We start from the raw sequence: 15,096 nt of genomic DNA, 5'->3' as shown, positions 1-15,096 counted from the left end.
ATGGTAGATTTAAAACAAAATACATTTAAGTGTTGTCTCTACTTTCATTTTAGTGTTTGACACCATTTTCTTGTTTTGTCTGAACCTAAAGCCACTTAATTTGCCCATATACAGCCGACCTGAACCAATTAGTTTAGTGCTTTGAACACCCAGGTCTTTCCCTTTCAACGCTTCACAGAATGAAATTCAACATTTTCTTACATTTGAAAGACTAGACCACTTAAAAAATACCTGACATTTTCCTCCTTAAGCTTAGTTGTCTGGTTCAGGAGTGACTAGAAATCTCCTGATAAAGCCTAGACTCAAAGTTCTTGACTCCAGGCTGAAATCCGACACCAACTCTTGACTGGACTTTGCTTCACAATCTTCAAGGCAGCAATTATTCCTGTCACCAGTTCACTTTTTCCTTCCACTTAATTTTCCCCTCAACCTGTGGCTACAGCTTCACTAAGCAGCTGTGAATCAGCTGCTTAGTGATGACCTTTTGGGGCTTACCTTCTGGTGAAATGGGTTCAATTCCTTGTGATCAAGCAGGCTGTAACATTTCTACACTTAAAATCACTAATCTATATCTAAATTTTGAGGAAAACTGAATTTAGGGTTTCCGTTGGCTGTAAACCACGACCAGAATGACAGGCGTATAGAAAACTAAAAACAAATTAAACAAAATGTCCCTCTGATGACGCTTGTGAACTGAGCTGCATTGAGCACATTAATGAAAATTCAAAATCAAGCCAGTTATATTCTTTAACAGTAACATTAAGTAACAAAAATGGAACAGAGATTTTACCAAATGTGAATGTTTATTACTAATAAAGGCCAGAGACACTGGCTGAGAGGACTACACTGGCAAGATTAAATCTGACCAAAAAAGAAAGAAAATACAAAAACAGGGGGGGGGACAATCTAAAATCAGCGGTACTTAAATACTCTAAACAGAAACGCCCACATTACATCCTACACGGCTGTAGGCCTTCCCACGTCAGCCTCACTCAAAGCGGTTTCCACGTATTCGGACAAACGTCACAGGCCCTCCAGGTAAAAGAAAGAAGGAAGAGGGAAAAAAATAAAATAAAGCCAATTCAAACTTAAACCCCATTTTGATTCAACAAACCTGCAAGCATCAGAAAAGAAAAAAAAAAAATTACTGAAAACTGGTTTTATTTGTCAAAAAAAGCTCCTTTACAGCGCAACGATTTTCAACCTGTAAAGCCAGCACACATGTAAAATACAACCCTTACAATACATTAGAATCAAAACAGGTACCAAAAAGTACAGTAAAAATTACACTTCCGCTGGAAATGTGGAGGGGGAAAATAAAACAAAAAAAAAAGGAAAAAAAAAAAAAAAAAACACCAAAGGGAAAAGCAAAACTTAAAAGAAATGACTAAAAAAAGAAAAAAAAAAAAGAAAAAAAAAATAAACACGGAAAAGTTACATTTCAGATGTTTTCTGTACAAATGGTCTTCTGTCATAAAAGAGGTCTAGTGAGCCCAGTGTGTCCGTCCTGCCGTCGGTGTTACTGGATCACTGGAGTCCTGAGGAAGACAAAACGTCCAAGTTTAACGTGACAAAAAGTACTAAAGTATTCCTCATAGCCTGAAAAACCTAGAACAGTAGATTACAGACCTACATGGAATCAGCAGGAGCAAATCTGTTAATCTGAGCCCACTGTCCAGGTCTAAAGGCATAAACTCCATGTCTGGTTCTAAAGAACTCCATCAACAACCCTTCCAATTAAAATAAGATTTTTCTAAAAGGCAGGAAAACGCCTAAAGCAGTCAGTACAGTTAAAAAATAAAAAAAATAAAAGCACAGGAGACCTGTGGTCAGACCATACCTTCTGCCACCAAGTGATCATCAGTACGGCTTGTAGCTGGTCTGGTGTGCCCCCCGTCTCGGGGTTTTACCGTAGCTGGCGTCCCCCTGGTCTGCGATGGAGACAAAACATGCAAGTCAGAGACGGAGAGGCACAAAGTTTCCTCACAGTTTCCTAAATTATACATCTAAGGGTGCCGCTCCAAAACAAAACCCCCATCTATAAATAAAATCACCATTTCTTGGCACCTAGCATCAACCCTGAAACCCAAACCAAGAGGTACAAAAGGAATGGGGCAGGAAATGCAATTAAAAAAAATAAAAATAAAAAAATAAACCTAGAGATGAGTGGCTGATACCAAATGTTTCAATACATTTAGAGACTTGGACACTTTAAATACCATCAAGTTATTACAGCTACAATACCACCAGCATCCACAGACATTTTCACAAGATATTTCAATTAAACCAACAGTTCACCACCACTTACTGTAGTCGTAGCCAGTGCCGTATCCATAATAACCAGGAGAGTAGTCGTAATTGCCGTAGCCACTGTACCCGCCATAGCCGCCGTAGCCCTGGCTGCCATATCCCTGGTTCCAGTAGTTTCCGTAGCCCTGGTTCCAACTCTGGCTCTGACCTGAAACAGAACAGTGGATCCGGTTCAGACCCAATGCAGAACAAGACTGGGATACACAGACGTGCTTCACTTTGGACAACCGTCAAAGAAACCCGAGTGATAAACTAGAAACTACAACCTGAAAGTAACCATCAAAAACTTTCCTGAACTTTCTCTGTGAGAGCTCCAACAGCAGTCCTGCACTCCTAATAAACGCGCTAAGCGTTTACGATGCACACGCTACGTATAAAACACGGCTCACCCCCACGGCCCCTTCCTCCCCGGCCTCCGTATCCTCCTCCTCCGCGGCCCGTGCCGTACTGCTGCTGCTGGTACACCTCCTTGGGCTGGGCGATCTTCAGCTCACACTGCGGACCAAACAGAACCGTTGCCTTGACGCTGGCCAACAACAAACCGAGCGGATGGCTGCAGAGAGGTGAAGTGTATACGCACCCTGCCACCCTCGATGGTGTGGTATTTCTTCTCCAGACACTTCTTGACGCTGGCTTCGTCTTTGTACGTGATGAAAATGAAGCCCCTCCTTTTCTTGGATTTCGGGTCAATGGGCAACTCGATGCTCTCGATCTGCAAGGAGAATGTGTCGATGTAAACAAAACAGGCGCAAACTTCACTCTGTATTTTTATGCCCCGCCCCCACAGTCGATTGGACACCCACCTCTCCAAAGGCGCCAAAGTATTCCCTAATAGCTTCCTCGGTTGCCTCAGGATTCAACCCGCCAACGAAGATCTTCTTAGCAGGCTCTTTCTTCATGGCCATCGCCCTCTTGGGGTCGATCTGACGTCCGTCCAGTCTGTGTTCTTTCTGTTCCAGCACCTACAGGAACACACGGTTTATGAAAACCCGAACAAAGCCACACGCCGCGTCTTAGGGTGGACGAAAAACAATCAAGCGGGGCTCACTTTGTCCACGCTGGCGGATTCTTTGAAGAGCACGAAGCCAAAGCCCCGGGATCGGCCAGTGTTAGAGTCCATTTTGATGGTGCAGTCCGAGACCTCCCCAAACTTGCTGAAGTAATCCTTCAGGTCTTTTTTACTCGTGTCCCAGCTGAGGCCACCGACAAACATTTTCCTGCAAACACAAAACACAAAGCACTTAATCCCTCCTCCAAACGAGGAAGAAAGGTCTCACCTGAGACAGCGCCCCCTAATTTATCTTCAGTCAAAAGCTTCAATAAAACCCGTAACAGCATGACTACATTTAACGCTTACCCGGCATCCTCCTCTCCCTTGCTGGCGTCGATCTTGCCGCCGTCTGTGGCGCTGTCCTGGCTTTCGTCGCCAGCCATCAGCTCCTGCTCGGCTCCGTTCTGCTCCTCGTCTCCGTTCTGTTCGGAGGTCTCCATGAGCAGATTCTCAGCGTCTGACATCTTGAAAATTGGTTTCTGTTAAAGAGACTGAGAAGGCACAAGCACAGAGTTCAAGTTCAAGCTTTAAAAAAGAAAAAAAAAAGCCAAAGAAATTACACCAATACTGAAAATATGAAAACATGGCCCAAATAAGACTACATTTAGGGATTGCACAACACAAAACGAGCCGGGGTACGATTGGTTGTAAAACTACCTCTTCAGATTCCCTCCAAAAACACAACTGCAACACTGAACTTTGTTTTGGCCATTTTATTCTAATAAAACAATTTCCAAAAACAACGCATCAGCGATAGATACTGGATATCGTTTTTTTTTTGCAGTTGCATTTTATTATCTTCATCAGTTCATGGGCATAAAGCTGCATTCACTCTGCACTCTTCTAAGTATGCAAATAATATGTAATGATAGTATTTATAGTGTTTTACTACCAATGTTATTAATTATTGTGTAAATATTTTACATTTCAATAAAAAAAAAATGTCCTACATATCGAAGGTGGTCAACGTGTTTTGAAAAGGGCAACAGATTATATATATTGTGCTAAAAAAATGTCTGTTGTGCCACATTTGGAGCATAAAGCATGGACTTTCTGGCCTTTAAAAGCCAAATAAACATCCAATCCGGGTACAGATTTGGATAAATGTTTCATTTGACGGATTTACGACCAAAGCTGCTGAATTAGCAGGACTGGGCCTGGAGGTTCCTCAATGCACCCACTTCCACAAAGGAATAAACGTGATTCTTGCCGTCTACGCACCAACATGAGAGAGAGGCCCTCCCTCCCCCCCAACACACGTTTTCACAAACTGAACTGCAAACCGCATATCAGATGGTACGGTTTTTAAAACGGCGGGTAACATTTTGCGTTAAAATCCAGCATTCAAACAGCAAAAAAATAAAATAAATAACACGACGCCAGGGGATCCCTGGCCAGGAACGGCCTTTTCTTTCCCGTAGCGTCGCAGGAACATTGCGCGCTTCCTAGGATTTTTTTTTTTTAAACAACGAGGTTTAGCTTATCGAAACTAAATATTGCACGACATGTGATCGAGCAGCAGATCGGGATGCAGAAAGATTGATGAATGCACATCTGCGGAATAATTAATTGACCCAAAAAAAAAAAAAAAACGACGGTAAAGCGAGCCGCGAGTCTCCATGTTGTTCAGCGTTTAAGTGGACCGCGCTTTGCCTCGTACCCGCTCGGGACAGAGAGTAGGCCTCAATGGCTGATATCGATTAAAAAATACCGTTACGTTGATTACAACTAACAGCCGGGGTTTGTATATCGAAAAGCGAGCGCTAAAGCACACGCAGGTATTGTTTAGAAGCGTCGGGATACGCAAGAAGGCCTTTCATTCATCGCTTTAAATAACCGCGTCCATTACCGTTAGCTTCCTCGGCTAACTAAAAGCTAACATCAATGCACGCCGCGGAGAAAAACGCCCCTCCGAGAACAAATGCGCACAAAATCTCCCCTGCGTGAAACTGAACCCCCTCGCAAAGGTAGAAGTGAGCTAACAGCAGGATAATCGGCAACTTACTTTAGGTGAATAAACCGGGGGTCGCCGACTCGCCGCTCAAAATGGACACTCCAAATTCGCCGCTAACTCGTGGCAAAATATATACGACCGGATGTGAGCGAGCGGAGGGGAAGCTAGCAAAGACGGCGCCTGTGATTGGACGAACGGCAGTGTTTCGAAATCAAAGGTCTCGCGTCATTGGCTGAGACGGCGAAGTCGGTAACAAAAGGCATCAACCAAATGTTCTTCCTGTGCTTTTCACGCTGCTGTTCTAGAAATTATATATACTACCTACAGATTAAAAAAAAAAAAAAAAAAAAAAAAAAGCATCTGCCGCATCGGCTTGTTTGCCCACCGTACAAGAGCACCTCCGCCATATTGTGAGTGGCAAGGTCATGAAAACGGGGTTTTCTGAACAAAAGAAACACTCATTTTCACGTTTAAACTTTATTAGTTGAAAAGCTTTGATGTCTAATAACCTATTTTTTGTTTTAGTACTAATTATGGTGATCGTTAGATCAGTTGAATCTACCTTTATTTACGTCAGAAAAAATAAGTAAAACCCCTTTTTGTTATGTTACTTAAACTGCATTATCTATACGTATGATCGTATAACAAATAACTATCAAGTGGACAATTTTAGAATTTTTTTATTTTAAATATAGAGCTATTTATCAAATATACCAGAATAAAATACATCTATTCATCCATCCATTTCTATGCCTACTTGTCCATACCAGTTTATAACTAACCCTAACCTAAACCTAATTGACAACATAGTGGTAAACCTAACTCCTTACCCAGAAAAAGCGAGGACCAACAAAAGGTCTCCACTCTACATCAAAGTCCTGAATTTACCAGTAAAATTAGTAAAACATGTCCTTGCTCAGCTGTAAGTAAAACACACATACAAGAGCAGAAGGAGAGAGATCAATTAACCTAACACTCGGGTTTCTGGATGGAGAGAACCCAGGGAAGAACATACAAACTCCAGAATACATACAGCAGGTAAAATAAGTAAGGAATGCACAATAGTTTTTCTCACTTTAGATAAACTTGCTGCAGGGGCCAGTGACATAAGATTTACACCAGATGTCAGCAACAATCAGGTGGGATTTTGACCCATTTTCAACAGAAACCGTAGTCAGATCTTACAAGTTCTGCACTTTTGATGCACTAAGCAGGGGATTGACTGGGATTTTTTTTTAACTACGTTTGCTTTCTTTCTGTGAAACCAATTAAGATTTCAAATGGCTGTCTGTCTTGCTTGGAAACCCATATGTTTACTTAATTATATATAGCATGCCAGAACCATGTGCTGTCTGATGTACCACACCATCATGTTTACACCTTTTTGGCCCTTGTACAGCACTTTTGATTACTCTTATTCCTCAGACAGAAATCTTACAAAGCCATGCTTGTCTCATGGTGAACTTATGTTCCGTTTCCAGGGGGGAATTATTTTCCTACAAAATAATAGGAAAAAGTCACCCTTTAGTATTAAGTACAACGGTAATAGATGACAATTTTGTTTTTAATCAAACAGGAATTAACCACCAGACTCTACAGAACAAGCAAAACAGGCAGAACAAGAGACAAATATATGCAAAAAAGACATGCTCTGAGTTATGTGCTCAGTAAAGACTTCAAACAGATCCTGTTGAATTGTAAAATTCAACAGGATCGTATTGTGTTCAAGTCAACCATGTAGTTTGAATAACTGCAAAGTTTTCAGTAATTTTGGGATCCTTATTCTGGTTTTAGCCAGAGGGGGCTGTTCTGCAGTGATACTAAAATAACTGCAGGAACCAAATGTCAAGGTAAACTAACTGATGTATATCCAATAAGAACAATTAGCTAATTTGAAGAACTGTCCAAGCACACGTTTTAAATTCACAAATTAAAAGAGAAGCACAATGGACAGAACTCCCGGACTGAAGTGAGGGGGGAGAAAAAAAAATAAAAAATCCCATGCCTCCATCATCTATACTATGTCCTTGCAAGTATGCAGGGGTTGGACACTGATGCCAACCTGCAGAGATTAGGCGAGGCGGTATAAAACAGTCCATCACAGAAAAAATAAAAAATTCACACGGTCATCACTAGGGACAGTTCAGGGCAACATTAACAAAATGTTTTTTTTTTTGTTTTTGTTTTTTTACACTTTTAAAAAGGTAGAACCCTTGACACGGTAATGACAACTGAAATATGTTCTGGTTGCAAATCAGAAAACTCAAATTTGCCAATTACTCGACTGTAAGATTTTATAGCACTTCTCTGCATTTCCAAACCTTAAGTGCAAATAGTTTGCCACATCACAGTTTAAAATTCATGTCAGCCACATTGATTTTGAAATCCCCGTCTTGGTAACTTCAATTTAAGACTGAACTCAAACTCACAAATTGTTTTCTGGCATGGTACTTGGTTCAACTTAAAATCTCCAATACGTTTTGATCTCATCTGAATTTGACAGTTTGCATTTATCACATCCATGTAACTGCTTTGAAGAATGCACAAAACAGGGCAAAGAACAGTTTTGCAGTAAAGCCAGAAATGTTAAGCATGCATTCTCTCCTGTTCCTTAATATATAAACTGTCACTGTGTTCCTTCTGCCTTTCGCTGCTTCCCAACTGAAGCTTTGAGACAAAATCGGAGCAACCAAGAGCATCAACTTGCACAAGCCTGATAACCTGACTACTTATGTTACCAATTAAGCATTGTTACCAATTAAGCATTATGAATTTTGTCAGAATCTGTTATTGCGTCACAGGATATTGATGCAGTTGATGATTTCAATAGTTAAAGTCAACATGGGCCCTTGCATAGCCACTGTTAGCTGGTTGTTCTTTCAAGACATCACATCCAGCCACACCTCATAATCAAGCTTCCAGAGTTACTGAGTTGATTAGGCTTAAATGAAACCAAAAACAACTAAAGAGGTACGAATAAATTTATTTCTTTTCAACGACATTTCATTCTCACTTTATTCACACTTGATTTAATCTGTTTAAAAAAAAAAAAAAAACACAAAAAAGAATTGGATTAAAATTGTACAGTAAGTTTCATTAAAACCTGCTCAAACAGCAATATTTTAAACCATCACTTTAAACCAATTCGAATAAACCCATTTAAAGTTTTAATAAGTGCCCTGAAACAAAGTCCAGCCTTCAGTTCATCTTAAAAAAGGACTCAACGTTGAGTGCCAAAGGGGAAAGGCCCAGCCAACTTCAAGATCGAGATTTGCAAACCCAGTGGTATTTGTCGACACGGGGCCCGGTGAAGGTAAATGTGGCCCGATAGGATTTAAACCCTTTCTGGTTGGAGAACTGAGGTGGTGGACCTCCAGAAGAGGAAGAGAAAGAGTCTCCGGGAAAACCCTTCCTCTTGTTGTCCCTCACCCAGGTCTGCGGCGCTCCTGGAGAGAACTCGCTGAACTGTGGACAAAGGGTACAACAGTCACCAAAGACTCAATCTTCATCAAAACTCGTTTAAAATAAGACAAGCGGGTAATATTGAGGCTACATTTGAAGAAATTAGAGTTTTTCCCAAAATACTGTAGCTTCGTGTAACCAACACACCCTGTAAACGCTGTTGGGATTGCTGACGGTTGGGATGGTTTTGGGCTCGAGGCCCGTGTTGGCGCAGGGACCTGATGCACTGCGACTGTTGCAGCTCACGCTCTTTTCCAGGACCCCATCTTCTTCATCAGACGAGCTTCCCGACTGGACGTCAAGGCTGGCTCGCTCCACGGCGTCATTGATGCGACGGGAAAATTCCCCGTCTCGCCGACTGTCCAACAGGGAAACGCAGAATGGAGTGCTATGCTCACCGTACCTTTGGAAGGAAAACGTATATATAAAAAAAGATTAAAAACAAACTAAGCCACAATGACTCCTGCTGTTGTCACGGCCCAATTACAAGTTTTATACCTGAACATGGTCATGCCAGACTGAAGCTCCCTCCAAACGTTACCTGTCCACCGACCCTGTCCGTTACTGCTAAAAGCTAACCTCAGTCGACACCTCAACTCTGAACAGGAGCCTCAGAAATGATACCTTTTATAATTCATTACAAAACCCAACACGTCCAAGTAGCAAGCCAGAAAACCAGCTAGTTTTCTTGATCATTGTGTGCAGTGAAAAGGCCAACCACCAGTAAATCAAGACTATGAACATTTCTCCAGCTGCACTTCTACTGTACAGATGTGTTTGTGACTGATTAAATGTCGTGCAAAAGCTCAAACGTACATATCAGGCAATTTAATTACATCTTTTAAAAAATGTGGAAGTCAATGATTAAATTGAGGGCTGGGTTGGTGCCTGATCCGACTCATCTGAATGGATCATAGACAGGCCCCGGCAGAACCAACATGTTGAGGCAATTCAGCCATTAGATCTGTGTTATGAGAGCAAACACATTTAAAACCTGCAGGGCTGGTTTGAAATGTCCTGCCAACCCAAAAAACTGGGTTGGCGTAAAGCATTACTGAGGGTATCCGCAAGCTTAAAATAAACAAAATGGCATTTTTCCCCATCATCTTGTTTCTTCATAAATACAAACCATTGTATAAAGCACACTAAGTAGGTCACATGGCAGCTATGTAATGTTAACACTGGAGAAAATGTTTCATAATCTCACCAACATGCATTCAAACTACTAAAACTGATGTTTAGGCTTTTTGAAATTGAAGTCCCTTACTACAGGTTAGCTGACGCAGCTGCTATTCAAATAGCTTTGCTAGCCGTCTTGCTCTAAGCCATGTTTCTTAAACCTGATCATCAGGGCCAACAGTTCTTCGCATCTTCGATGAGTCTCTGCTTCAACAACACAGAGTCTAATGATTGCATTGCCTCAAAGCTTACTCTTTTTAAGAATCAGAGTTGGGCGTCTATATTGACAAACACTGAAGCCATTTTAAGTTAAATATGCAGATTAGGGCTGAACGATTTTGCAAAATAATCTAATTGCGATTTTTTTTCTTAATATTGCAATTTAATGCGATTTTTTTCCAGTTTAATTTATCATGCGTTTTAAAATATATACAGACAAATCAATTTGTTTCCTCGCATGGTGGATTAGTTGCCAAAAGACCCACGGCATCTAAACTCGGAGCAGAAATGATTGCGTTCTGCCTACAATATATTTCAACCAAAATTGCAATTTTGACATTTCTCTGCATTAACCACAAGCAACAAAAATGTTCTCTAAAAAAAGATGTTTGTAAACAAGGACTATTTAAAACAAGAACTTTTAATGTTTCTATTAATCAGAAAATTATTCAAGAGAACAGCTTTTAATTGATTTGGACATCAATTCTTGTTGGACATAAAGTGTAATCAGTCAATGTATTAAACTGACCAGAACTTAATGCCATGTATAATTATATAAACTCTAACACAAGTAATAAAGTTAGATTATATCACTGCTGCAACTGTCTTCCCTTCCATGTGGAGGCAAACCCACTTTAAACATTTTACCAACACCTAATGGACGTGTCTGATTCACTAATTGTTAAATAGTCAAAAATTGCAGACCTCTGCGATTTGGAAATTGCGTTTTTTTAAATTGCGATTATATTGAAAATGCGATTAATTGTTCAGCCCTAATGCAGATGCATTCATTTCCCTTGTGACAAAAAAAAAAAAAAAAAAAAAAAACACCCTTCACCAACCAGCATCACATGCGGCTCTCGGGTGAACAGACCTGCAGGAAACCTCTCCAGGGTCGACCCACACCGTGATCTCAGCGGGCAGGCCCAGATCCTCGTACCGTACCGCGCTCCGCTCACAGGCCTGCTGCAACACCGGGTCCTGCAGCTGAACACGGTTCATACGAAGGCACCTGGAGCCAGACGGGCAAGACAAAATGGCTCTGATTTGTCATACAGTAGATTAGAATTAAACTTTATTGTCATTACAATAAAGTTGAATGCCTTCTTGACTAGGCAGGTCAAGAAGGTAGGTCAATAACGTCACCCTTTGAAAGATGCTGCAAGGATGACAAGTTTCTGCACAAGTGGCTTTTAAATTTTCATAAAAAAAATTTAATTATAAACTTTGAACTGCAATTAGAAATAAAGATTGCATTTCATTTGAAGCAAGTTACCTTTATGTCCTAATCTCTTTACAGCAACATTTGGTCTATTTAAAGGGCCTCTTTGGTTGGTGCTGAACCTCCCCTTCATGTGTTAAGATAACATACTGTCTAAAGAGCTTATTGTGCCATTTTACAGGGTCTGATAAAAATATTTGATGGACTGTACATTTAATACTCTGAAAAAGGGTCACTTCATAATAGAACTAAATTACAGTTGGACAGACACTTGACTGATATCCATTTTAACCCTTTAAAAACATAACCCACACTCATGACATTAGAAACCTCTTAGCTGACACACCGGAGCAAGAAATCAGCTCTTTGAGTCAACAACTATTATTTTTTAAGACTAACACGGTTTTGACTATTAGCCGGATTAGCATCTTTGCTAATGGGCTTGCTAATGGGTTTGCTAAAAAAAAAAAAACAAACATAAATCCATTTGATTTCCAAGGAATTTGAAGTTTTGAGAATCGCCGATCATTTTCTTTCAGCTCCACTAACCAAGTCCAAAGAGCTTTTGAGATATTGATCCAAAACAAGCAGCCCTAACTTTCCTGAAGGTTTCAGCGGCATTATATGAACATCTAAAAGTTAAATCTCCAAACATTTTCAAACGTATTTAACAGACTATTCAAGATTAAATAAATTAAAAACCCACACCAAACATTTAGCCAAACCCCTAAAAATAAAAAAAGGTGCATTATGTGGATAAAGTTTTATCTTCAGAAAAAAAATACATAAATAAATTTGGTTTTTCCAACATTGCTTGGACCTTAACAGCAGAACTGCAGCCCTGTTGCTGCAGATGACTTAATATTAACTGTGACATGACAACAATTATAAGCTTGTTCAAATGTAACCATTTGTCCAGGCAAACGTAATATTTCTGACATTTTTGTTCAAGATTTAAGTTAATGGCAGTTCATCCATGAAATTAGTTATGACGTAAACATTAACCCTGAGGTTGAACGCAACTTCAGTTGTGTTTCACCAGGACCAACAGTATCGTCACAGATTACTGACCTGTAGGCCTGTCCTTTGGTGGGTGCATTTGGATGCCAATGGTTCTTGTAGTTCTCAAACAAAACCGAGGTGAGGGCAGCAGCAAAGCGCTCCCGGCTGTCATTGTGCAGACAGCCGTATTTTTTCACCAGCCGAGTAGTAAAGAACACAGCCGCAGCAATTTCCTCTTTCATGGCTTATGCACGCTTTACTCTTCAGCTCAAATGCAGAAAACTAAATCCTAAATCAGCTAAATAATGATTAAAAAAAAAAAGCAACCTCAGATTATTTAAAAAAAAAAAAAATGTAGGATGAGCCTACTCTTAAAGAAATGGGAAAATAAAACACAAAGACAACTCAAGCAAACACATTTGCTATTGCAATTTCATTAAGCTCTGTGGTTGGATTACTAAATCTAAAAAACAAACAAAAAAATCTCTGCACAGTTGTTTAGGCAAAGGAAAATGCAGCAGGGATCTTAAAAAAAAAAGAGCTTCTCCCTGACCTGTTTCCCACCGTTTCTTGTAAACACAGCTCACCTGTGTGGCAGCTTGTCACACCTGGATCTGGTTGGGTTGATGACCTCAACAATCAATGCATTCGAAATGATGCCTTCAAATGCATCACTTTAGCGCTTAAATGTTACTGCCATTTTTATCCTGTCATAACACTTGGGGAATAAGTGCAAATGTATCCTGATTATGTTAAAAGATCTTATTTCGGTTCGAATCAAACCCCTAAAAATAACACCTAAGGATTTCAACCATTTAAAGAGCAGCAATGCCAACCTGGCTGATGCAAATGGGTAAAATAAAGGAAAAAAGACACAATACAGTTTTCTAACACCAGTAGATCAAAGTGACCTATTTGAGTTTCTCCTGACAGCTGCTTTACCAGTCTAAATATTATTCAAATTGTTCGGTTTGATTTAATCCCAGAGGTGTATCCTGGATTTCTCTCTACTTGGTGGAACTGAAGTTCCCTGAAGGAATCATCCAACATGCAAGCACCATTAGAGTGAGATTATATATTTAATAGCAGATGGACGTTTAGAAAAACAACATTTTTACAGTTTTGCAAAGCAGAGCAAACATGTCAGAAAGGACCAAAGCTTTAGGTGCATCCTCCTTGCCTCCTCTTTTGTTCCTGTTGTCTGGCATAGTTACTATGTTTAAAAAAAACAAAACAAATAAAGCAAGACATTGCTAGAACTGCTGAATAGTTTCTAAGTATGATCGTGTCCAAAAGTCCTTTGGGAGTGGATAAGCATGAATTGTTGTTTTGTGGTGGGGGAAAGCATTTTCCCACCTATAAATTTCCTGATTAAGGCATGTTTTATACACAAGGCCATTTTTCTCATGACTTTCATGAATGTTAAATGTTACAGATAACCATCCACATTTTCATATCTGACAGAAATAACCTGAATATACGAAAAGGTATTCAAATTATTACATTTATTAGGGATGTATCTACCCAAACCAAAGGGCCGAATGTGGAAAAGAAATTTACCCACTAGTTGCACACGTATTTTTTGACTGTGATGTTTCTAATAACAAATAACTGTACGTTGTTTTTCCTTACGGTACAGTGTCTTATACTTAGTTATTTATACTCTTATGTGTATCTGCATGCCTCCATCTGGGTTTCACTTTGCTGCTGGTACGCAGATGTTTCTTGTCCATATGCTAACCCTAATAATTAGTTATGCAACCTAAACAGCTGCCGAGAAGCATTAACGGTGAACGATTCTTTTACATCACTGTGGAGGATATGTCTGGACTTTGACTAGACCAAGAACAAATACCTATTTTTGGGGATTTAAAGGTAGACTTTCTTGTGTGTTTAGGATTATAGTCAGCTCTTTCAATCGTCTTGTTACAGAAAAAGTGCTATATAAATAAACTTGCCTTAACTTTTGTCTTGCTGCCAAGTGTGCTTGAGATCAGGAGCTCTGGTTAACCACGTAATTCCTTTAACCACCTATAAGCAAATTGCGCATGTACGAGCCGAGCTCGAAAGAGATTGTCAAATGTTTTCTGTTGCTCCCTATTTAATGAATGAAAACACTTCAGGCCCCCTCATCCCAACAAAACGGGTCAAAAGTTCAACTTTTGTACTTTTCTGTCTCAATCCATTTAAGCAGTCAGTCTGCATATTACCCACAATCCCTTTTAAGCGTTAAAACAGTTAAAATATTATATAACAATGGTTTTTAAGAATTAGAATTTTTCAACATCGCCACACGATATTAGCTACATAATATTAACAATAAAAAAGGTTTTAGCCTGACATGTTCACAGAGTCGAAACAAAAGATTAAACTAAACAGCATATTCTCGCTCTACGTTACTTTTAACTACCCATGAACCTCATCAATAGGATTCAGAGACCCAAAATAGACGAGCTGAAAATATGGCAAAAACAATATCAAGCAATCAATATTAAAGACAAACTACATTTACATTAAGTTTTATACTTTTTAGGAGTTTATTGATATTCTAAATCTACAGACAACCACAGCTAACGTCACTACAGTGATGGTGGTTCAGGACTACAGAGAATCTCTTCCTACTCATCTTCCGGACTGCAGTTACAGACCAACCAGTAGAGGGTGCTGTTGTTCAATTTGGTGGGATTTAGAGGATCC

The 15,096-nt window shown here is 39.8% G+C and overlaps 2 protein-coding genes across 2 annotated transcripts; both read right to left on the bottom strand.

The window, feature by feature from the left end:
- Window positions 1–784: 784 nt before the first annotated feature.
- On the bottom strand, window positions 785–5,475 carry LOC105930597 (heterogeneous nuclear ribonucleoprotein A/B). Its single transcript, XM_012868879.3, has 9 exons — window positions 5,367–5,475; window positions 3,668–3,852; window positions 3,359–3,527; window positions 3,114–3,272; window positions 2,891–3,022; window positions 2,700–2,805; window positions 2,309–2,458; window positions 1,841–1,931; window positions 785–1,538 (listed from the first exon to the last, which is right to left on the bottom strand). Exons 2-8 carry the CDS (start codon window positions 3,823–3,825, stop codon window positions 1,861–1,863), a joined length of 945 nt encoding a protein of 314 aa, XP_012724333.1. The 5' UTR covers window positions 3,826–3,852; window positions 5,367–5,475; the 3' UTR covers window positions 785–1,538; window positions 1,841–1,860.
- Window positions 5,476–8,356: 2,881 nt separating this feature from the next.
- On the bottom strand, window positions 8,357–12,972 carry btg4 (B-cell translocation gene 4). The gene is made up of 4 exons (XM_036142794.1): window positions 12,469–12,972; window positions 11,050–11,187; window positions 8,925–9,180; window positions 8,357–8,780 (listed from the first exon to the last, which is right to left on the bottom strand). The coding sequence occupies exons 1-4, from the start codon at window positions 12,639–12,641 to the stop codon at window positions 8,574–8,576; spliced, it is 774 nt and encodes a 257-aa protein (XP_035998687.1). The 5' UTR covers window positions 12,642–12,972; the 3' UTR covers window positions 8,357–8,573.
- Between the last annotated feature and the right edge of the window lie 2,124 nt (window positions 12,973–15,096).

The sequence above is a fragment of the Fundulus heteroclitus genome, chromosome 11, assembly GCF_011125445.2.
Source record: "Fundulus heteroclitus isolate FHET01 chromosome 11, MU-UCD_Fhet_4.1, whole genome shotgun sequence".
NCBI classification, from domain to species: Eukaryota; Metazoa; Chordata; class Actinopteri; order Cyprinodontiformes; family Fundulidae; genus Fundulus; species Fundulus heteroclitus.
Note: the sequence above shows the minus strand (reverse complement) of the source record. Positions and strands in the feature narration are given on the sequence as shown.